The sequence below is a fragment of the Arvicola amphibius genome, chromosome 7 (genome assembly GCF_903992535.2).
Source record: "Arvicola amphibius chromosome 7, mArvAmp1.2, whole genome shotgun sequence".
Lineage (NCBI taxonomy): Eukaryota > Metazoa > Chordata > Mammalia > Rodentia > Cricetidae > Arvicola > Arvicola amphibius.
Genome location: NC_052053.1, coordinates 105849588 through 105874257, shown reverse-complemented (window position 1 = coordinate 105874257; position 24670 = coordinate 105849588). Strand labels below are relative to the sequence as shown.

General features: G+C 41.7%; 1 protein-coding gene across 2 annotated transcripts in view; it reads left to right on the top strand.

Moving 5' to 3' along the window:
• Nucleotides 1-22113, top strand: part of Pcnx4 (pecanex 4) — a 33646-nt gene extending 11533 nt beyond the window's left edge. Inside the window, exons 3-12 of one of the 2 annotated variants that reach the window (XM_038336318.1) lie at nucleotides 5008-5187; nucleotides 5428-5927; nucleotides 6155-6255; nucleotides 6376-6495; nucleotides 9408-9771; nucleotides 10958-11061; nucleotides 11472-11697; nucleotides 12343-12499; nucleotides 13349-13535; nucleotides 21381-22113. In XM_038336318.1, the coding sequence (XP_038192246.1) occupies nucleotides 5008-5187; nucleotides 5428-5927; nucleotides 6155-6255; nucleotides 6376-6495; nucleotides 9408-9771; nucleotides 10958-11061; nucleotides 11472-11697; nucleotides 12343-12499; nucleotides 13349-13535; nucleotides 21381-21632 (2191 nt within the window). In that variant the 3' untranslated portion in view covers nucleotides 21633-22113. Of the gene's footprint in view, nucleotides 1-5007; nucleotides 5188-5427; nucleotides 5928-6154; nucleotides 6256-6375; nucleotides 6496-9407; nucleotides 9772-10957; nucleotides 11062-11471; nucleotides 12500-13348; nucleotides 13536-21380 lie in introns of both variants that reach the window. The other variant, XM_038336317.1, reaches the window with a different exon arrangement.
• The last annotated feature ends 2557 nt before the right edge of the window (nucleotides 22114-24670 follow it).

Sequence of the window (24670 nt, the reverse complement as noted above, 5' to 3'; positions counted from 1 at the left end):
GAGGGTTTGATCTCTCCAACACGCAAGCCAGGAAAGGAGCCCTCTTCCCACCATCACTCTGGCACTCTCGATTTGGACTTCCAACTCTATGAGAAAACACATTTAGGTTGCCCAGTCTATACTTCCTTGTAGCGGCCCACGCAGACAAAGGTAGTAGAGGGTTGTTATAACAAATACTTAAACAGGAGATGGAGGTTATATAACTGAGCGGATGGTAGAGGCTGGAAGATTTGGGATGTGCAGGCTGGAAATTGAGATGTTACGGCTAATTCTAATGGGACTGCACATGTAAATGGGATGCATATTCTTGGAAACCAGAAGAAAAGTAATCCTTCTTTATAAACTGGCAAAGAACTTGGCCAGCCACTCATGTTTTATGGAAGGTAGAACTTGTAAGTGATATAATAGGATATCTGAGAAATGAAATTTTGAAATAAATGTAAGAAGAAACAATATTCATCCTGACTGCTTACTTTAAAATACAAAAGGAGAGAGGTGAAGAAAATGTTAGTCAGAAAGAAAGAACCAGAATTTGAAATGTGGAAAATTCCCAGACTGTTTCATAACACATTGTAATGAGAACACTAGGGTGAGGGCTGCTGCACCTCCCAGTCAGTCAGTAGAGGTGGCGTCCCCAGAGGTGGGCGTCCCCAGAGGTGGGCGTCCCCAGAGATGGGCGTCCCCAGAGGTGGGCAGTTCCAGTTAAAGGGATGGAAGTGCGGTAATAAAGGAAATGAAACTACTGGATTAGATTTTGCAGCATAGATTGACAGAGTCATTCCATGTGAATGTGCAGTGTTGGAATAAAGGAAAGAATGATGCCTAGAGTGATTTTGAAATCATCAGGACCAGATAGCCTCTGTCTAGAGCCAGGTGGGCAGGGTGACTCCTCAGAGCCAGGAGAATGATCTTTGCCTGGGCTATGCAAGTTATAGCCACTCCAGGGTATGAGAAGGCAGAGTACAGAACCAGAAAGAACTACCCCCAAACGAAAGATAATGCAATTTGTCGTGCTGTATTTGAGCTTCCTTGGGCCTAGTCACCTATTCCTTTTCTCTTTCACCGATTGGTATTGAGAGTGTCTGTCCTAGCCTGTATCACTGCTATCCACTGTGGAGAGTACTCAACTTAGCTCTTCAGGTTCACGGTTGGAATGGAATGGATGGATTGTACCTTGAGCATCACCCATAGCTAATGGAGGGGTACATAGACAAGATTGGGCACATTTAGGGTGCTCATTTGGTGATACCTAGGTGAGTTTTAGAATTAATGCTGGAAAATGTTAGTACTTGGGAACTATTGGGATAAAATTGTATTTTTGTCTGTCAGAAGTCTGAGATCTTAAACTCAGGACAAATGTCTGAGATGCCTATTTAATAAATCAAAGCAGACTCAGCATGTCAGGTACCTGTTACAGAGTCATCCTGGCTGACATACCCCAGCTCTCTACCCTAAACCTCTCCAGCCCCTGAGCTTCTCTTCCCTGCATGCCCTCTTGGTTCTCTTGGCCTCTTGGCCCCTGGTTCCTCTGCTGGCCTCCTTCTCTCTTCCTCTCTCACTCTTCCATCTCCCTGTCCTCTCAAGGCCCAGTTTAGTCCGGACCATTCCAGACACCTCCGGCTGTTTCTTCCCTCATATCTACAATAAACCACCTCCTCGATCTTGGAGCAGTCATGTCCTCATTTTCTTCATTCAAGGACCTGCATTGTGTCCCGGGCAGGTGTGAAATGTAGACCAAGGTGTGTTGCACAACCCTGAGTGTGATGCAGCTAGGAGGAAGGCCTTCGAGGGGGACCAGGTCAGAGCACGCAGCCTGATCTGATTGAATGCGCCCGCAGAAGGGATGCAGAGCCGCTTCATCTGCAGTGTGCGGAAGAGCTCTCTTCTCATGGCCGTTGTGATCTTGGGCTTCTGGCATCCTCAACTCTCTCAGCTTTTCAAATATAAATTTCTATCATTTTAAGGCACCCAGACCATTCGTGTTATGTGAGGAGGACTGAATGAAGTTGACATTTGAAAATACAAGTACAGTTTGTGAGCTGAAATTGAAAATGTATTTAATTCTCAGTCTACATTTATAAATTAGAGGGCAGCGCGAGACCTGTGCAGGTCTTCATCTAATCAGATCTTTTAGGGAAGCATAAAGAGGAGTTTAGTTGGTTTCTAGCAGCAGCATTTACTAACCAGTTACAATTAAGTATTTGGTTTTTAAAAGTTAACTATAAAATTGAGTGCATGTATACACCTTTTTTAAAAATCCAAGTTTATAAGACTCAAACTTTTCAGAATGTATTTTTGTTGTTGTTTTATTTTTGCTTTTTGAGGCAGAGTCTCTCAAAGTAATCCTGGCTATCCAGGAACTTGCTATATAGACCAGGCTGGCCTCAAACTTGCAGAAATATTTTTGCCTCTGCCTCTGATAAACCAGCCTGCCTCCATCTTAGGCTTGAAAGCCATCTGTAGTAAAGACAAACGAGGTTCATTCCTGTTTGTGAGTAAATCTGTTTCTCAAGGATCGGGCTGTGCTTGTATGTGAAGTTCTGGGCTGCGTGTTCCTTATAAACCTCCTGAAATAGAGGTTTTTAGGATTTTGTTACGCTTATGTTCTGCTTCTGGGATCCCTGCTTATCTGCCTGCCTAACCCCTCTTTTGGAAATTCCCTACTCCTGAGCTGTAAAATCCTTATCTTTCTCACACCCAGTGCTGATCTCTTGAACCCCATCTCTGGGAGCAACAGCCTGTGTATATAAATAAAGCCTTTTAAAATTAATTTGGCCATATTTGGGTTGGTGGGCTTTCTCTTCACATCTATGGGATTAACATCTCCTGAATCAGAATACAAATTTACTGTAAGTTACTGTCCCATTATTAAATTTCTGAAGCCAGAGACTAATGCATGCTGTCATTTTAAATAGCCCTAAACTATTTCATTGTATTTTCTTAAAAATAGCATTATTCTTCTATAAATAGAAGTGCATAAAATATTTCTTACTAAATTCTTGTTGGACTTAATGTACTGTTTTAGTGTTTAAAGGTTTCATAATTACAAAGGATTTTATCTAACTATGACTAAAACACGAGGCAAAGAAAGCCTGACATTTGTTTTTAAGAACAAAATGACAGCTTAGTGTGTGACAGTTGACCTCTCATTTCAGTTTTAGAAATATGCCTTAGAGATACAAAGTCTGGTGAGAAGGACGACACAGCTCACCTGTGTGTAAAGTGTGTGCTCTCCCACTCTGGACAGAAACATCCAACTGTTTCCAGTTTTATCTAAAGATAGCAAAGAAGGCTGAAGAGATGCAGCCCATAATAACCTTTTCTCTCCTCCCTTCTATGTTGTGATAAGGGTAAATGGCTCTCCATGAATTTTATATTATGGAAAGCAAGTGTTAAATCTGCAATGCTTACCTCAGAGACGAGATTTATCTGAGGAAATGGTACACATTGACAGCCTCTTAGCCTCTGTGTGGGCATGGTTTATTTCTTGGCAAGTGGATTTCCAAGTGTAAAGAGCTTAAAATATTTTTATAGTTAAAAATCTCAAAACTTTTTTTAATCCTAGGAAATTTCTGTCACGTTATCAGAAACATTAAATACTTTCCCATATAAAGTAATTAGCTGTAGTAACCATCTTTAGGAGGTCATGTGTGGAGCAGAATATCAGTATTTGGTTAATTATATGGTTACTTTCACTTATAATATATTTGTATATAATATCTAATAAATACTGTTGCTAACACATTGCTCTTTAAGAAGAAAAATATTTCAAAATAGAACTTGATTTTGTAAAACATTTCCTGAGCATGGTTATTCTCGTGCAGTTCTGCTCTCGGGTGTATTTTGGAGAGGAAGGTTGTCTTGAAAGCAGACTAACCAGGTGTCCTTTACCACCTGTAGGCTGTCCTGTGTAGCTTGACTCTTTTTGTTAATTGGGGCGTTTCTTCTCAGAATTGAGTATATTTTCTTTCAAATTCCACCACCGGAAAGAGGGTCCTCTAATTTAGCACCGCACATTTACAGTCCTACTTGCAACAGTTTAAAGAAGGACCTGGAGTGTGAAACGGTGTGTGACTCGCTAGGCCAGGCGTGCCCATGAGTGAATATGTGTAGATCATGGCCATGGTGATAGTTACCGTGTGCTTGCTGCGCTCAGACTTGGAAACCCCGTAAGCGGAAGTCTGGCCTTTGTCTGTGACTCTCAGCAGCTCGGGTGTTCAGGTGCCGTCCTGCTGTACGTCTGGGTCTTGGGTTTTTCTCCTAAAAGTCTCTTACTCCATGAGTCCTGTCACCTGATTAACCCTTGACATAGTGTCTGATCAGGTTTATTCTGAAAAATTAACAGTAGGTTGAGAATGGTTTCCCATGTTTTAAATTTTTATTAAACAATTTAAATCTGTTTTGTTATGTTTAACTCCAAATATTTTCCTGAGTATAAGTTTCTTCATTTAAAGAGGGTGGCTGCCCCTGCTCTGAGGAGACTGTATTATACAAATATGTCTTAAACTCGTAACATTACTGGTCTAAAACAGAAGAGTATTATTAGTGCTAGTCAAGCTCCCAGTGACCTGTCATAACCTAAGCTGCTCACTGCTGTTATCTATAGTGACTTCAAAGTCTGAAAAGGACAGTGGCAGAGCCAAGAGAAGAAGGGACCTGCCAGTGAGTGCATGTTCCTACAGCTTCAGCTCTCCAGAGTTACTTACGGTTATGCAGTCACTGGTAGGATTTCAGCTAACGTAGATTTAGGGGGAGAATGTGTTCCAGCCTCATGTATTCCGTTTTTAAAAATCTCTGCATTCAGTGTTACAGATGGCTGTATTAGTTTCTTTCTTTGCATATTGGAACCCACACATCTGTAAAGCCTGTGCACAGCTGAAGAGACTGCTGGTTTAGGACGCAGCTGTCTGGGAGTAGGGCCTTTCCTAGACGCTTGCTTTGTGATATGTGCTATTTTGTGAATCGATTTGTACTTTGTATGATTTAAGTATTTTCTCTTTCTTACAGGTTTATTGTAAATACACCAGCTCTAGAGCAAATGAATCAGATTTTGCACATCTTGTTTGTGTTACTGCCTTTCCTGTGGGCACTTGGGACTCTGCCGCCCCCTGACGCGCTTTTCTTTTGGGCAGTGGAGCAGGTTTTAGAGTTTGGTCTCGGAGGCTCACCCATGTCGACTCACCTACGGTGAGTTGCTTTGCATTTTGAAGTTTGATGTAACTTCTATTTTTACTTTCTCATTATTTATTTATCGTGGTGTGGGAGGTGAGTGAGTGCCCATGGCTACCTTCCACCTTGTGGCTCTACAGATGGAGCTCAGGACAGCGGCCGCAAGTACCCTTACCCCCTGAGCCATCCTGCTGGTCTGATGTCAGTTCTTAATTATAGATTCCTTTCAAGTAAATCTTCTGCCTTCTTTCCCTACAGGCTATTGGTAATGTTCTTCGTCTCTGCCGGAACACCCGCTGTGTCCTACTTCATCCCCAGCACCGTTGGTGTGGTTCTTTTCATGACTGGACTTGGGTTCTTACTGAGTCTTAACCTAAGTGATCTGAGTTTGGCCTTCAGGCACAGAGTGGAAAGTGGTCCTGAGGCTTGCCCAGGCAGCTATGGATCTGGGTTCAGGGAGAAAGAATGCCTGCTGGGCGTGGCTATGCTGGGCATGGCTCTCCTGGAGGCGGGACTGCTGCATCATTACGCTGGCTTCTCACCCATTTCCAAAAGCAGCTCTCAGTCCATCGTGGGCTATGTTTTGATGGCGCTACTTTTAATACTATGGATACTGAGAGAAACTCAAAGCATCTACGTCTTTGGAATTTTCCGAAACCCTTTCTATCCAAAGGATGTACAAGCTGTGTCTTTATTCTTCAAGAAACAAAAGAAGCTCCTGAAGGTTGGGGTTGTCAGATGGATCTTGCTAACTCTAGGTAGGAGTTACAGTCCGCTGACTCTTACAAACGGTAGTCAGGAAAGAACCCTCAAGTGTATGTAGCATGCCTAATGCTCTTTATGTTTCATTTTCGTTGTTGTCTTTGTGCATTAGTTTGTCTGATAATTGCTTGAATGTCCTCCTGAAAGCTATTTACCAAGATAAACTGTGGCAGGAGATTCTGCAGTAATCAAACTCGCCTTGATTTTGTCTGTTTTGCTCCAGTGTCACCTTTGGCTGTGGTGGCCTTCCTCGCACTGGACAGCTCCTTACACAGGCTACACTCTGTGTCTGTCTCCATTGGATTCAGCAGGGCCTTCAGAACGGTAAACCCAGAATGCCTTGCATGGCACTCCCTGGGGCTGAGTGTAATGGTGGTTTTTAGAAACAGTTTGCTTAGATTAGCGAATTCTACCAGTGAAAAGTGGATCGTTTATGTTCTGTAGGTGTGGCAGAACACAGAAAATGCTTTGCTAGAGACTGCGATTGTATCGGCAGTGCACGTGGTGTCCGACACAGACTGCTGGTGGAACAGGAGCCTGGATACGGGAACCAGACTGCTATTGGTAAGTGTATCGAGAGGCTTTTTGTTTGCTTGTTTACACACAATAAAACTCATCTATTTGAAGGCTTTTTATTCAGTGGTATATATTCAGAGTAGTGCAGCCATGATTGCAGTCTAACTTTTCAATATTCCAAATATTTCCATTAGCGGCCATTCTCCATCCCGCCCTTCCTGTCATCTGTATCTGTTCCAGATCCAGCCACCAGGTCCCTACTTTTCTCTGCGTAGAGTTTTATGTTCTGGATCAATAACCTGAGTGGTGTCATAGGGTGTGTGGTCCTTTGCCTGTTTTCTTCAGCTCTTAGCATGCTCTCGAGGTTCACTCCTATAGCATTACAGGTACTTCTTTGTGGTCAAGTAAATTCCAGTGTGTCCATGTACCATGCTTGCTTCATACACCCATCAGATGATAGATATTTAAGTTTCCGTTTTTCACTGTTAACAGGAATATTACTGTGAGCATTTATAAACATATTTTTGTGCAGATGTGTTTTTATTACCCATGGAGATAGGTACCCATGGAGATAGGGTGGATGGATGGATGGATGGATGGATGGATGGATGGATGGATGGATGGATGGATACGTAGAAATCTGGTCATCTGCCTTTCACACTTCAGGCTACTTGGCACATTGCTTTCCAGCCTGACTCTACCATTTTGGAAATACACTGTTACCAGTATATGAGGTTCTTCCAGCTGCTCCACATTCTCACCAACACTTGTTACCTGCTATTTTTATTATGACCATACTCGTGGTGTAAAGTGCCATCTTGCAGTGATTATTGTTGCTTTATGTTGGGAAATAGGAAAATGTTCACTTGCAGAGAAAAAGCAGGCATTTCATGAGGAACCTGTTCAACCGTCATTAATATGTAAGTCTTCTATCAGTCAGCATCCTGCATAGATGTTCTCTGTCTTAGAAAGTGCCTTCATGACTCAGCAAGTGTTCTTATCACGAAGGGGCTAGATTTATCAAATGTTTCTTCTGTGTTTCTTTATATAGTGTGATGTGTTGAGTTTTGATTGCTAAACCAGCTTTATATTTCTAAATGGCCATGCAGTCCAACCCTTTTCGTCTGTTGGGGTGGTACTGAGTTGGCTAATACCAATTATCTGTGTTCTCAAGATGTGTGTCTATGCCATGTGTATGCATGTATGTGTAGCTACCTTTCCTTGTGATAGTGTCTGGTTTACATAGCAGGACCATATAAAATGAATTTTAAAGTATTGCATTCACTTATGTTTTTGGGAAGAGCTGGTAAAAAAGATTGGTAGTGATCATTCTTAATGTTTTATAATATCCAGTAAATATTAATATTTAAATGTAAAAGTTGATAGTATTTTATAATATTGAAGGCATCCCAAAACTTAGCTGTTCTGTGTGAATAGTTGGACGAGTCTTATTTTCAGTTGTGTGCCCACTGGCAAGTCCATCAGGCTCCAGTGGAGAGTTCCAAACTCAGTGTCACACAGATGCCCCAGATGAAACTCAGGTAATAAAACCAAAAGTTGTGAATGTGGGGTAAAGATTTATAGGGAAGAATTGGGGCTGATGACATGGGAGGAGATAAGAGAGGATTGTGGGAATGTAATCAGAATGCATTTGTACATATATAAAATTGTCAAAAAGAAAATTAACTGAAAAAAAGAAAAAATAGCAGTAACTCAAAATACCACTTAGCTGATTACATAATATTGAGTCATAAATTTCAATAATTGCACTACATTTTAGAAATGAAATATCTCTAGCAAACCTATATTTCAAATATAAAATACTAGTTTAGTCTTAGTTAATTCAGTGTAGTCTAATTCAATCTTTTGTTGTCAATCCAGTCTTTTTTCCCTCTTCAATTAGCTTCAATAAGTTTTCCTATAGTTTATCCTAGTTACATAATTTAATAGCTTGTGAGAAATTATTTGCCCATAAGATTTAAGTGATGTAATATAAATTAGTTTTGTTATTGTTGTTATGTTTTGGTTTTGTTTGGAGAGGGATTGCTTTTTTGAGACAGAGTTTCTCTGTAGCTTTGGAGCCTGTCCTGGAACTTGCTCTTGTAGATCAGGCTGACCTCAAACTCACAGAGATCCGCCTGCCTCTGCCTCCCGAGTGCTGGGATTAAAGGAGTGCGCCACCACTGCCCGGCTTTTTTAAGACCAAACTTAGGTTGACTGCTAGCCTCCTTGGTGGAGTAATGAGTTTGCATGAAGATCCCAAGTGTGCACAAAACCAGCTAGTGCCAGCAGGGGTCTGTCTGCCTAACCTCTCAGGAGGTGGAGGCCAAGAGAGGCAGGAGTTCAAGGTCATCTTCAACTGCATAGCAAGTTTGAGGCCAGCTTGGGCTATATAAGATCCTGCCTCAAAAAAAAGAAAGTAAAAAAAGATAAAACTTAGTTTGATGTTTTGAAGGAAAGTGGTCCCATAGGGAGTAGCACTATTAGGTGTGGCTTTGATGAGGGAAGTGTGTCATTAGGGGTGGGCTTTGAGGTCTCAGATACTCATGTCAGGCCCAGTGTCTCACTCTCTTCCTGCTGCCTGCCAGTCTGGATGTAGAACTCTTGACTCCTTTTCCAGCACCATGTCTGCCTGCGCTTCTCGCCATGATGATAATGGACTAAACCTCTGAACCTGTAAGCCGGCCCCAATGAAATGGTTTTTTGTTTTGTTTTGTTTTGTTTTGTTTTTATAAGAGTTATCATGGTCATGGTATCTCTTCACGGCAGTAGACACAAATGCAGTTTCTTATTTAGTAATTTTGAGGTTGCACAAAATTATAACAAGGAATGGCTTGCTAGGACTGTTCCTTCAAAATACTGAGGCAGTAATATAATTATTATGTGTTTTTTCCTTATGTGATTTTTGAAAATTCATAAGGCATTTGATAAGCCAAATAATAATTTTTATTTATCCACAGATTGGTATCATGCGGGACCGTTTGCTTCAGTTCCTCACTAAATTGCAGTTTGCAGTGACGGTGCTTCTGGCATCGTGGACAGAAAAGAAACAGCACAGGAGAACAACCACCACTCTGTGTGTCCTCAACGCTGTGTTCGCGCCCTTTGTGTTGGTTCTCATAGTCCTTTCAGCACTGCTCTCCGCTCCTCTACTGCCCCTCTTCACCCTTCCTGTTTTCTTGGTGGGGTTTCCTCGCCCAGTTCAGAGCTGGCCAGAAGCAGTGGGCAGCACAGCTTGTGTGTGCACAGACACAGTATTCTACCGCCAGATGATCCCCAGCTTGACCATAGCACTGCAGGATGCAATGGCAGCGGGAAGTTTGGGTGAGTGGTAGGCTGTGCTCAGGAAATTCTTACTAATATAGTTGAGGTACCAAAAAAAAGAAGAACAAAAAGCAAAAATTCCTTTTGGTCCAATCATTAAACAGGTGCTAGTACTTTGATATGTAGGCAGAGACTAAATATCAAATAGAATTATATTTCTGCTGCTTATTTGAAGGTAAAATTGTAAAATAAAAATACTTAGGGAAAATTTCATTAGGGTGATTTGACAGCTTAAAAGGAAAATATTTGCTTAAATTAGCTCAGATGACAGACTCACCGCTGAAGCCTAGAAACACCTTTCTGCTTAGAATGTCCACCCGCTTATGATGAATTTCTGCCAGACGGGTGCAGTAGGGGCCGTCCGTAGAAGGAAGCCATCTGCTTGTGAGAGTCACCTGGCCTCGTACAGCACGGAACGAGACCTGTCAAGGAAAGCAGGGGTGCTGAGCATAAACCGTGAGCGTGAACAGCAGTGGAAGGTCCGTCACTCTACAGCTGCCACTCAGAGTCCCTGCAAGCAGGCGTTTCGGAGGATGGCAGCCAGCCCTGCTGAGTTCACCCATCAGTCCCGCAGCTAAATGAGACTTACAAAACCCAGGCCCCACAGCTGTTACTTCTAATAGCAAAGACACGAAAGTACCTGAACTGTCGGCCAGGAAAAGGAATCCTTAGATCCAGCTGTGTTCATACAGTGAACTCCAGCAGCTGTGAGTGAACTGGGGCTGGTTGCAGTCAGCATGAGTAAGTCTCGGGGGACTGTGCTTAAAGAGGACCTCAGCTTTAAAAATAGCCATACATCACAAGTGATATAAATTATGTAGAAATCTCAAAGCCATAAGACACTGTTCTAGTTTATCTTTCAGATCAGTGTGGAACTGGCTGACCTACTTTTCGTACTTTCCCTAATGCCTGATGTGTGGCTAGCATTTTATTCAATAGTTTCCACCTGGTCATCTTTCTGACAAACATATCCTAATGTGTTGTCTCTTCTGAGTGCTCCTTAAGAGTTAGACACCTCATGAGAGGCAGTGGGTTCTCCATTATATTCTTGACCTAGTGATGGACAAAGTCATTGAAATAGGGATCTAGATATTTATTTTAAATGTTCATAGAAAAAATAAAACAAGCTCAGAGAGTTATTTCTTACTTTTCCCTTTTCCTCCCTCCCTTTTCTAATTTCTTTTAGGTCTCCTCCTCCCTGGCTCTCATTACTTGGGCCGTTTTGAGGATCGTCTGATATGGATAATGGTCCTAGAGCGTGGCTATCCTTACTGCTGTGTTAATGTGAAGGTCAGTAACACTTGAACCTTTCCCGGTGGTTTTTATAGGGCATATGTTCAATTTTCCCTGTTATGTACACATCAAATAATTACTTAGCTTGGAAGAAGCGGATGTTAGCCGATGAAAACACCTGATGATTTCTAAAGGTATTTTCAATAAGCACATGCTGATAGCTGGCTTGTGCTGATTGCATACTAAAACGTGGTAACAAAAGCTGACATTCTTCTCTAGTCTTTTTCAAAATTTATTATTATTATTTTATGATGTGTGTGGGTATTTCACCTGCATGTGTGCCCGCATGCATACCTGATGCTTACGGATGTCAGAAGAGGGCATCAGATCCCCTGGAAACCAGAGTTCCATTGCACTCTCTGGGTGAGAGACAGTTGTGAATCCAAGTGCTTCTCTTTCCTCTTTAGGGGTTAGAATTGCAGGAAACATCCTGCCACACTGCTGAAGCCCAGAGAGTGGACGAAGTGTTTGGAAGTGCTTTTCAGCAAGAAGGCCCACAAATGTGTTCCCTTAATGAGCACTGGGGCAATGTCCTGACCCCTTGTACCATTCTGCCTGTGAAGCTGTACTCTGATGCCAGAAGTGTCCTATCTGGCATCATTGATTCTCATGAAAACTTGAAGGAATTCAAAGGTGACCTTGTTAAAGTGCTCTTGTGGGTTCTTATGCAGTACTGTTCTAAAAGGCCCAGCACACAGAAGAAGAGCCACCACACTGAAAAGACCAGCAGAGCCTTACCAGTGGCCCTGCCTGCCTTGAACACTCCACCATGCCCCAAATCCCTGGAAGACTCGGACAGTTTAAATTCAGACACTTTCCATGACTGGTCTGATGATAATATTTTTGATGATGAACCTGCTATCAAAAACAGAAAAGAAAAACTTCAGCTCAAAGATCTAGCAGGTGCAAATTTGCCTATTCCAGGGTCAGTAGACTCCCAGGGTGCAGATGATCATTCTGCAAGCACAGGTCCCAAAAATGATCTTTATAGGACAGTTTTACTGGGCTTCCCTGCGGTCGACAAGGGCCAGCGAGAAGATGGGGCGTACATCCCTCTCGTGGAGTTCAGTTGTTCGCAGTCACACTTGCTGAGTTTACCTGAAGAATGGAGGTCTAACTGTACACCACACTCCAGAATAAGGGAGGCAAGCCCCTTGTTTCCAGAAGACTGGTATCTGTTTGTTTTAAGACAGTTGGAATGTTTTCACTCAGAAAAGCCAAGTGTGCTGGAAGACATCGCAAAGGATAAAGCTCTAATGACCTTGTATGTCCATACAGTGATGGCATGCTATATTGGTCTGTTTGGAATAGACAACGTGGCACCTAGTCCTGGACAGATACTAAGAGTCTACAATGGTGGCTTACCCTGCTCTGGTGCCTTGGATTGGCTCTCAGAAAAGCCAGAACTGTTGCAGCTGGTTCAGAAAGCATTCAGGTAACTCACTTTGATTATACACAGTTGTTTTGTTTTCTCACTAGAAGATTCTTGCATTTATAATTTTTATTGCTTTCATAAAAATAAAGAAAAGACTTGGTATATAGTATGGTTGAGTTGGAAACAGTTTAATTTCTACATTTCTGATTTTGTATAGAGGATTTTTTTTTGAGACAGGGTTCCTCCACATAGCCCTAACTCGCTCTATAGACCAGATTGGCCTTGAACTCACAGAGATCCACCTGCCTCTGCCTCCCAAGTGTTGGGATTAAAAGGTGTGCACCACCATCGCCCAGCTGGGTAGAGAATTTCTAAAATATGACTCCTTGCACTCCCTGGATGCCTTCATTTCAGCTGATTGCATTTCTCCCTCATTTTGTTTGTTTGGGGTTTTGTTGTTGTTGTTTTTGATTGTTTGTTTCTCTCAGCATTGAAAATGGAACCTGCATATCCTGCCTCCACCTCCAGAGTGCTAATGTTATAGGCCTAGCTTACATGGTGCTGGGAATCGAACCCAGGTTTTGTTGTTGCTAGGCAAGTACACAGCAGCCGAGCTCTGTCTCCAGCCCCATGTCCCTCAGTTTTTATGTGAAATGGATGGTTTTATCTTGGGAGAGACTGGCTGTTGAGACACGTCCCAGACTGGCCCGGAACTCATTCTGGAGAGCTAGGGATGATGACCTGGTCCACGTGCTCCCACCTCTTCCGTGCTGGTCTTTAAATGCACAACTAGTGTTGGCTTAACTTAGGATGGTTTCACTTCAGAGTCTTAAAAATAGTCAACAAATAGCTTTCCTCTTAAAGTTTACTATAAAATATTCTGAAATTGTTTGGGTTTCCATTTTTTAGGTATACACTGAAACTAATGGTTGATAAAGCAAGTTTGGGTCCAATAGAAGACTTTAAAGAACTGACCAACTACCTCAGAGAATACGAGAGGGACTGGTACATTGGTTTGGTATCTGAAGAGCAATGGAAGGAAGCAATTCTAGGAGAAAAGCCATGCTTGTTTTCCCTGGGGTATGAGTCTAGTATGGTAAGTCATTTCCATGAATAAACCTTAGTGTTTGGAAAATGTAGATTGTTTGAACTGATAAATGGCGTGACATTCCAGCTGTTGATAATGTTAATTAAAGTTACAAGGCATTCATAATTATGACTGTATAATCTGATAGTGTAATCTAGAATAGCTGGTTCATTTCCTTTGGCCAGCCAAATAGGGGGCTATTGAAAAGTGTAATTACTGTACAACAGCTGATCTATAAGACAGCTAGTGTGTGTGATCTGCTATAGTTGATAAAATACTTTGTGGGTTTTTTTCTGCCCAGTTCAAGTGTAAGAATTACCACTTTAGTTTTTAACCCCAAGAAGAGAAATTAACTTGTGGGTAGCAAATTACTGACATATATGCTTCATTTGAATTACATTCAGTCGTTGATAGTTCAGAGCTTCTTCAAATAGAGGACTGTTAAAAATACTTAGTCTTGTTCTTATTACATTTTAAAGTATTTTTATTGAACACAATATGAAAAATTGAACGTTATGATCCTATTTGGATTTTAGGTCTGTCTAGCACCATGGCAAGAAAAAAAGTAGTTCGGTGTAAATGTTGCCAACAAAAATGATTTTTAAAAGTTACCTTGAAAGGTTATAACCCTAAGGCATATAGCAAATAAGGAAACATTAGTTTAGAAAATTCTCCTGAAAACCATTATTAAAAAATAGCAAGAAGCCAACATTTGAAGCTCATCCTGTTGCCTTCTTTCTCAGTGAGATGGAAACTCCATTAGACTGGCATAGCCAAGAACACAAGGCTCGCCCTCCTCCTCTGCTCCCAGTTAAAGGGGAAGTTTCCCTGGAGGCTAGGACATCAGTGTGCTTAATCTCTTTCCCACTGTAACTGCTGAGGCCAGATTCCAGACACAGTCAGGAATGGGTTCCTTTCCGCCCAGCCCTTCTCACAGGAGGCTTCATCTTAGACGTGCTACTCCTAAGAATTTGGGCTTTGCCCCTACTTGCCTATTCACTTGATAGAGGTGGTACATTGAAAGAGATGAGCTGAAAAGACCTGTAGTTCCTTGTGCCTAAATAAATAAATATCAAGTCAAAGTTGAGTCTGAAGAACTCCCCAAAGGAAATGACTTAGCCAGGCGGTGGTGGTGCATGTTCGAGGCCAGCTTGGTCTACAAGAGCTAGTTCCAGGACAGGCTCCAAAGCTACAGAGAAACCCTGTCTTGAAAATAAAATTAGCTACGGTGTGGATACACTGAGGTACGTAATGAATGTACCCTTTGGCTTGTAACAGAAGGTACAGAAGGTAGTGCACTTTTTAGGAATTACACAAAAGCAATCATCAGGGCAAACTATACTCAGCAAAGAACCAACTCCATCATCATGGGTGCAAAGTCCTCAACAAAGAATTAGCAAGCTGATCCAGCAACTTATAAAAACAACTTTTGTGTCAAAATAGTATATTGGTTTAATATATAAAAAAACCAGTTAATGCAATACACAATAACACTAAAATAAGAAACAAGGGCTCTATAATTATCTAAGTAGATAAAAAGGAAGAAAACCTCATTTAACAAAATGCAATACCCTTTCATAGTAAAAACCATTTTTCCAGCCACTGAATTTGATATTAAAAATGTGTAGCAGCAGAAGCAAACCAGAAAAAATAAATAAAAATCAAGGAAAAGTTGAGCTCTGAAGTGGTCCCCAAAAGAAATGATTCATTAGCCTCGCTGTGAATGCACTGAGGTGTGCAGTTGGTTAATAGTTATTAGATATAGTTACCATCATATTGTGCTGAAGTTCTGTCTGTATGTAATGAACTGATTGCTTCTGTCTCAAATTCATATCGAAACCCTTGCCACAGTGTATTGGGAAGTAATTGGATTTGATGAGATCATAAGTATTGAAATGTGTGATGGGATCAGTGGCCTTATAACACAAGGTGACATTAGACTTTCCTGTATGTGTGTCATACAAAGACAGAGGAGGGAGTCTTCCTTCTCCAAGCCAGAAAAAGCCCTCACTGTAGCCTATGGTGAACCCTTACCACAGACTTCTCTACCTCTAGAACAGTGAGAAAACAAACCTTGATCAACCTCTTTCCTCCTCCCTCTCTTCTCTGTCCTCTGGCCATCTTTCAGCAAGAGTCTCTCTCTGCCCAGCTAGCTGTGGGATCATCCTGTCTCTGTCACTCAGACTGCAAAGACTAGAGGCCTGTGCCGCAGTACTTGATGTAAATCTATTGCAACAGCTGAGCTATGACGAAAAATAATAAGGCAAAAGAAAGAAAGAAAAGCACATGGATCAGAACTGAAGAAGGAACACTGTCTGCAGGTGGTACAGTCTGTGTTCTGGATGTAAGGAGTCTATTTTAAAACTATTCAAGATAACTGCAGGATCTAAGAAGTTGGTCAACATAAAAACCTATGCTATTTTTATATACTAGCAATGAACAAACCAAAATAAAATAAGGAAATCCTACTTATATTACCACCAAAAATAGTAAAGGACCATTGAAATGGCTTAGCAGGTAAAGGCACCTGCCACCAAATGTGATGACCTGAGTTCCATCTTCAGGACCCACATGGTGAAAGAGAATCAACTTTCAGAAGTTGTCCTCTCCATGTGTCCACTGTGACGTGTCTGTACACACACACACACACACACACACACACACACACACACACACACTGAATAAATAAAATTAAAAAACAAAATGCAAACCAGGCATAGTATCTCATGCCTTGAATCTCTACGTGCAGAAGGCTAAGGCAAGAAGATCTGTGAATTCACAGCTGTCTAGTTTAGTAAGACCCTGTCTCAAAAACAAACAAACAAAACAGGTAGAAATTTAATAAGTATAAAACACATACTCTGAAAACTAAAACATTGTTGAAAGAAGGAATTAAAATCTAAATAAAATGAAATTATTCATGTTTATAAAATACCCAAGTTTGTGAATCAGACTATATTGTTCAAATGGGAATACCTGAGACTGGAGAGATGGCTCAGCAGTTACGCTAGAGGACCTGAGTTCAGTTCCCACCACCACTCACATGGCTCACAATCACCTGCAACTCCAGCTCCAGGGCATCCGATGCCCTCTTCTGACCTCCATCGGCAGTAGGCTTGCAAGTAGTACATAGACTTTGCACAATATACAATATTGTGCAACAGCCATGCATATAAAATTTTTTAAGTGTAATACTCTTCAAATAATCTATAGACTTAACACAGCCCCATTCAAGGCCTATCTACCTGTTGTAAAAATTGGCAGAGTGATTTTCTAGAACTCAAAGACTGTCAAGAGACCCAGCATAGCCAGGAAGATCTTTTAAAAGAAGAGTGGTGACCTCATACATGTGAATTTCAAATACATCATAAAGCTCTCTGATACTATGTGGTTCCACATAAAGGTATCGTTTAAGTGAGGGAAGTGGAATTAGGAATAGTCTTGTTCAACTGGTTTTCTCTTTTATAATTGTTTTTATTGAGCTATGTAATTTTCTCTGCTCCCCTCCCTGCCTCTCCCCTCCCCTTCTACCCTTTCCCATGATCCCCATGCTCCCAATTTACTCAGGAGAGCTTGTCTTTTTCTACTTCCCATGTAGATTAGATCCATGTATGTCTCTCTTAGGGCCTCATTGTTGTCTAGGTTCTCTAGAGTTGTGCATTGTAGGCTGGTTTTCCTTTGCTGTATGTCTAAAACCACTTATGAGTGAGTATAAATTATATTTGTCTTTCTGCGTCTGGGTTACCTCACTCAATATGATTCAACTGATTTTCAACAAGGCTATCAAGACCTTATAATGGAAAAATGCTTTCAACAAATGGTACTGAGACAGTTGAGTGTCCTCAATTAAGAGAAGCATTAGGTTAAGGAAGTCATTTTCCCATGGCTGCTACACAAAGTTATCCCCACACACTGGGTGACTTGAAGAACAGCAGTCAGGAGGCCTCTGAGGGCGCTAAAGAAGAGCTCTTCACTCAGCCTCTCCTGCACCTGCTAGCTCCTGGAATTCATTCCTCGGCTTGTTGCACCATAACGCCAGTCTCTGTCTTCAAGTGGCCCTCTTTTCTGTATCTTGGGGTGCTCTCCTTCTTTCTTTTACAAAGATACTGGACATTGGCTTATGATCCATGTAAATCCAGGAGGATCTCATCTCAAAATCCTTAGTTACATTTGCAAAGTACCCATTCCAGTAAAGGACATATTCACAGGTACTGTGGGTTAGGACTGACATTCATCTTATTCGAAGATGCTATTCGATCCACTGAAGATCTCAGCTAACACTGTATTAAATAACTGACCTCCACTGCATAAAAGAACTAAATGTTATAACTAAAACCATGGAAAGTTTAGGAGAAAATGTGAGCTCAAGTTAAGACCTCAAACTTGAGAATATATTCTTAGACATGATAACAAAAGTATTAGGAACAAATGAAACCACATTGATATACATCACTAAAAATAAAATATTTTAGGACTGGAACAATAGTTCAATCCTTAAGAGCACTGTCTAGTTTTCCAAAGGACCATGGTTCAATTCCAGCAACTACATGGCACCTCTCAACTATCTGGAACTCCCAAGAGACCCGACACCCTCTTCTAGCCTTCTGATGCACTGTATGCATATGGTGTACAGATATACATCCAAGCAGAATGTCCATACACATAAAAAGTGAAAGTGAAAATATTTAAATAAAACCTTGAGGCTAGGGATGCAGCTCAGTGGCTAGAGACCTTGTGTAGGCTGCTTGGGTAGGGTGCTTGAAGCCTTAGGTTCAGTGGCCAGCATCACATAAAACCAGGCAAGGTAACATAGTACTGGAACTCCAGCACTCAGGAGATAGAGGCACGAGGATCAGGAGTTCAAGGTTATCCATGACTGTAACACAGATTCTCATTCATTCTGATTATGTGAGGCCTGTATCAAAAAGAAAGAAAATAAGGGGCTGGAGAGATGGCTCAGTGGTTAAGAGCATTGCCTGGTCTTCCAAAGGTTTTGAGTTCAATTCCCAGCAACCACATGGTGGTTCACAATCATCTGTAATGAGGTCTGGTGCCCTCTTCTGGCTAGCTGTATACATAATAAATAAATAAATATTTTTTAAAAAAGAAAGAAAATAAATAGATAGGGTAACCAGAAGTGTGGAAATGGCCCATCAGTAGAATGTTCGCCTCATGTATACAAGACCCTAACCCTAACCTCCAGTGTTAGAAAAGGAAAAACAAAACAAGCAGAAGAAGAGCACAAGTCCTGTATTTGCTGGTCTCGTGGCTTCTGAAACCCAGCGTCTAGGAACCCAAGGGAGGAGGATTGCCACAAGGATGAGACCAACCTGAGCTACAAAGCAAGCCCTTGTCAGAAAGAGAGAGAGAGAGAGAGAGAGAGAGAGAGAGAGAGAGAGAGAGAGAGAGAGAGAGAGAGCACAAAAGCCAAATAACCAAAAACAAAGTTCTTTGAAATGTCACACATCTGTAATCTCAGCAGCAGAAGAATCGAAAGTTCAGAGTCATTCTTGGTTACAGAGGACTTCATAGTGGCCATAAGATCCTGTCTCAAGAACAAAACAAGGAAGTGGAGAGGTGGCCCAATGATTTCGAGCCCTATTGTTTTTGTAGAGAACACGGGTTCAATTGCCAGCACTCATATGGTAGCTCATAGTCAGCTGTCACTCTAGTTCCAGGGGTCCAGGCCCCTCTGGCCCCCTTGTACACATGCAGGTAAAATTCTTAGCCATGTAAAGTAGAGAAAATCTTTAAAAAGTTGAAAAAGAACCAAAATAATAGAATGCAAAAAGATTTATGAAGAGGAGGAGAGAGAAGAAAGGATTGCACACATTCTAATCCCCAGGAGGATCAAAACTTCATGGTCATCCTCTACTACACAGAATACAGAGTTTGAGTCTAACCTGGGCTATATGAAGCCCTGCTTCAAAGCAAAACAGTATTTAAAAAATAAACCTTATAGCCGGGCGGTGGTGGCACACGCCTTTAATCCCAGCACTCGGGAGGCAGAGGCAGGCGGATCTCTGTGAGTTCGAGGCCAGCCTGGTCTACAAGAGCTAGTTCCAGGACAGGCTCCAAAGCCACAGAGAAACCCTGTCTCGAAAAACCAATAAATAAATAAATAAATAAATAAATAAATAAATAAAAATAAACCTTATATTTCAAAAGATATTGTCGGAAAGTGAAAACACAAATCCAGAATGGGAAAAATAACCACATATAAAAGATTTGTTATTATAATATGTAAGTACTCCTGATCGAAGATGGACAAAAGCTATACATACCCTTCTCTGAAGATACACCGTGACCAATACACACACACACATACACACACACACACACACACACACACACAAATGCACTATATCATTCATGTAGGGAACCAATTCAAAACTATAGTAAAATTAGGACTAGGGTATGTTACTTAGTGGTAAAATTGCTTGCCTAGCATGTGTAAGTCTCTGGGCTTGATCTCCAGCAGTACCCAAGAAAAGAACAACATTTTACTATACAATTATGGCTAAAATAAAAGGTCAAATAATAAGTCTTGGCAAGGATATGAAGAGATTACAACTGTTATATACTGACATTGGGAATATACAGTCACTTTGAGAGATAGTCAGGTAATTTCTCAAGTAGTAATCTCAAGTAGGTAATTTCTCATAGGCTGATTGTATGATCCTGCAGTTGATGCTGTAGAGGAACAAAAGTGTAGGCTGACGCAAAAACTCGTACACCGATGTTTGTAATGTTGTTCTTAATGGCTAAGAGGTGGATGCCGTCCAGCTATGCAGGAACAGATGATGGGCATTTATGGCATGTTCGTAGCCATGAAAACAAACAAAGAACAGCTCAAGCTCCAAGGGCCGTGAACTGAACAGGTAGAATCATTGTGGTTGCTCAGCAGAGCGGAAGGAGGAGCGAGGCAAGTGACAGCTGGGAACGCAATGTTTATTCTTGAGGCTCTGAGAACTGTTCTCAGACTAACTGTGGTAGTGACTGTGCCCCGTGATGCTCAAGGGCCCTCGGATTATAAATTAACAGTTGAGATGAGCGAAGCGTGCCGAAATCAAATTACATCTAACCAAAATTTAATGAAATGGAGCCTGACTGAATAATTGTCCACGATGATGATTAATCTTGATTGTCAGCTTAATAGGCAACAGAATCATCTTCAGCCTTAGCCAGAACAAACTTTTTCTTTTCTTTCTTTTTTTTTTTTTTTTGTTTTTTGATTTTTGAAACAAGGTTTTTCTGTGTAGCCTGACTGTCCTGGAACTTACTCTATAAACCAGGCTAGTCTCTAATTCAAGAGATCTACCTGCTTCTGCCCCCTGAGTGCTGGGATTAAAGACGGAAAGATTTGTTTGTGTATTTTATTCATATGAGTGCTCTATATCCACACCAGACCTCATTACAGATGGTTGTGAGCCACCATGTGGTTGCTGGGAATTGAACACAAGACCTCTGGAAGAGCAGCCAGTGCTCTTAACCACTGAGCCATCTCTCCAGCCCCAACTCTTCCTTTCTTAAACTGTTTTTTATACAGTATTTAGTCACATCAATGAGAAAATAGCAGATCTATCCACTGACATTTGCAGTTGTGTCGTGCCAAGGCCACGTGACTTGATGGATGGGTCAGAGTCATAAAAGAATAAATAACTGTATTTTTTTTGTCAAAGTAATAAAGTGACATTTTTCTTCTCATGTTTATTTAGAGAGCTAAGAAAACAAGGGTGATTCTTGATTCAAAAGCTAAGCAACTACTGTGCATGCTAAAAGGCCAGTCCCTACTGTTCTGTGGTGGGCAGCTCTGCTTTATGTTTGTTAACCTTCCCTCCCCTCCACTTCCAGGGTGTTTACACTGCGAGGGTCCTGGTGCTTCAGGAGCTCCCGGTCCACATCGGGAAGCTGAATGCTGAGGCTGTTCGAGGTCAGTGGGCCAATCTCTCATGGGAACTGCTTTATGCCACCAACGATGATGAGGAGCGCTACAGTATCCAAGCCCACCCACTCCTTTTGAGGAACCTCACTGTTCAAGCCGCTGACCCTCCCTTGGGATATCCAATTTTCTCTTCAAAACCTCTTCCTATACATTTGTGTTAGTCCATTTTTTACATCGAAAGCTGAGGGCATCAGAGGAGGCACTAGTTAAACAGAATGAGTCTAAGTTCTGTCATTTCTGTAGACTTTCTTCTTGCCCCAAGGATGCCTACAAGAAAAAACTAAGATCTGTGAAGCTGATTCTCCACTGTCTGAATGACTCAACCGGCAGTTCCTCTGACCTAACATGGGCAGAAGTAGTTGGCCAATATTTGTGCTGTATGAGTTCTGATAGGTTTTGGTAGCTAAAGACATTTCTACAAGATTAGATGTTTTTTACTGCTTTGCTAAAAGTCTGAAAAGTAATTAGTCTTTTTAAAAGTCAGCAGGTTTATACTTACATATTTAAGAGACATTCATATCAGTGTTTTTAAATAATAATGAAACCTTTTAATGGTTAACATAACATGTATATATATTTATTTGAAATGTAGTTAAATTTTAGTATTTTTAAGTACTGTTTTAACATTTAACATGGCATGAATAGTCCCATACATTGTATTCATTTTTCATATACTTCAGTTTGAAAAGTGTAAGCACTTGAAATAAAATATGACTAGTAAAATCTTGTTCTTTGTGTTGGGAGAGGGGTACACGTGTGTGTAGGTGCCTACACATGCTTGTGGAAGCCAGAGGTCAACCATAGGCAGTATCTCTCTCAAGGACTTAGGATTTGCTGAGTTGGCTAGGTTGGCCAGTCAATGATCCTCGTCTGTGTCTACCTCGCCAGCAGTGGGGTTAGAAGTCGATGCCACCATGCCTGGATTTTTTTTCATGAGTACTGGACATCAAACTCAGGTCATCATGTTTGAATGACAAACATTTCACCAACTGAGATACCATACCAGACTCTTTATTCTATGGAAGTAAATAGTGCTCTTCATTCACCCCAGATAATCTCACAATCAGAGGCCATCCCATAGTTCTGACTCCTTACACAATTCTTGCAACTGATTTACCTAGTATAGGAGCGCACTCCTACAAAGTCTGCTAGGGTTCCTGGATAGGGGATCCTCAAGGCCAAAAGAAAGTCAGATGAAAGAAACAGAAGACAGGATAGAATCGGGAGGTCTGTCTGGTCATGTCAAACAGTCAAACAGCCCAGAGTTTATTTCTGAACGTGCTTATATATAAAGGAAGAGCAAAGCATAGCACAGACGATCAGTCAGTATCCAACCAGAAGGTCATTCCTATCCTTGAGTGAGCAGCCTCCTCTCCAACATGTGCTTGCTGCCCAGAAGCAGCCTTACTTTCTGTCCTGATGTTCCTGGCGTTTGTCATCAGTAGTATGCTTTCTGCTAGATAGAATGTTCTTTTCTACTGAGCTAAATCAGAACTCTCTCACAGCCCTCAAGGTTATAGGAAAAAGCAGAGCAGGCAAACTTCAACTCAAATGGCTTCTTTTAGTCAGAAATGACTCCAAATGGAAACTGAGTCACACATGGGCTCCCACACATCCCTCCTTTTTTATTACATTTCTAAGGACCTCTCAGAGTCCCTCAGAAAACTGCATCTGCCCTGGGGGTTCCTTACCACACTCTAGTCTTACCCCTCATGGGAAAATGGACCCTAGAGATCCAGCTCCTGTCTTAGGTCGAAAAGAGGCAAAGAAAACTCACCCATCTCTGACTGCATGTCTCTGGTGTCAAATTTTTGGGGAAATGTGCAGAGTTTTACTCCGTGAAGTTGCGAGCCCACTTTCCACAGTAACTTCATAATCAGCTTGAGAACGATAGGTAAACAAATTATGCCCAGAAGAACACAAGCTCCAATAACTACGGCGCTGCTAAGAAGGGAAGTAAATGCTGACCATGATGGAACAACCTTTTCAAGCTGTCCCAAAATATCTTTAGTTGCTTTGCTGTATTAAAATCAAATTTAGCCTTTTTCAAAACAATATTTCTTGATGTAATTTAGCCAACTCTAAGGACTCATTAGAATCATGCCAAATTCCCTTAAGATGTGCTTTAACTCTTTCCCAACCGATAACACTTTATACACAGAAGATGTAACACATATCCATTCATAGTTAACATGACATTTCAGCTGGACTCTGGTTTTTAAGCTTTGGAGCTCATCCCCCTAAAGATTGTACCACATCATACGAGGCATTCAACTTATGTTCCATTTTTACATCTACATACACATACTTCTTGTGTCTCCAGTGTCACAAAAACATTCTTAGATAATTGACTAACAAACGCTGCATTTTGAATTGACCGAGACAAAGCCACTGCAGCAACTGCAGTAATGGTCAGCATCACAACAAGAGCTGAAACCCCTGCTACAGCTAGTCCAGCAGCATATCTCTGTCTACTTATAAAGCTTTCTTAATTTCTTCAATTATTTGTAACCCTTTGTCATCAAACCATGGATTATTTACATGCACTGGTACATTGCAAAAGAAGGTTGTTTTAACACCAGTACACGGGTATGAACATCCACTTGAGAAACACCCCTCCAACTGCCGATGCCCCTCCGCAACACACACTCCCACCACTCCACATTAACCCTACTGGTCAAGTCAGCTAGCATGTGACACCTCCGCCCTAGTGCTCACTCCTGGCACCCCTGAAACAAACAGGCTGCTGAGGTCAGAGGCCAGGACCCAGGGTGCATACACTGACTCTGGTGTATGCTTCGGCCATAGCTCATGTGTCAGCAGGTGAGGTCTGAGGACACATTGCTTCCTCCCACATTCTCCACCCCAGCTGGTGAAGTTAGAGAATGCCTAGCCTGCTCCATCCCTGGCACTGGGCACACTCTGGTTCCTGAGGTCAGACCACTTACAACCATCTATGCCTGACCCATATTCCCACAGCAGCTTGAGCACCTAGTTGGTGAAGTCAGAGGATGAATAACACTCAACACCCACCCCCTGCCTCCAGCCCACAGTCCTGCCAGAGTGTTCACTCTGACTCATTGAGTTAGAGGACATGGCCTTTTCCCCTTGCCTCCAGCACACACCTTTCTACCTGAAGCACCTGGCTTATGTGTTCAGAGCACATGAGACCACCCTTCTCATCCTTGCCCATACCTCT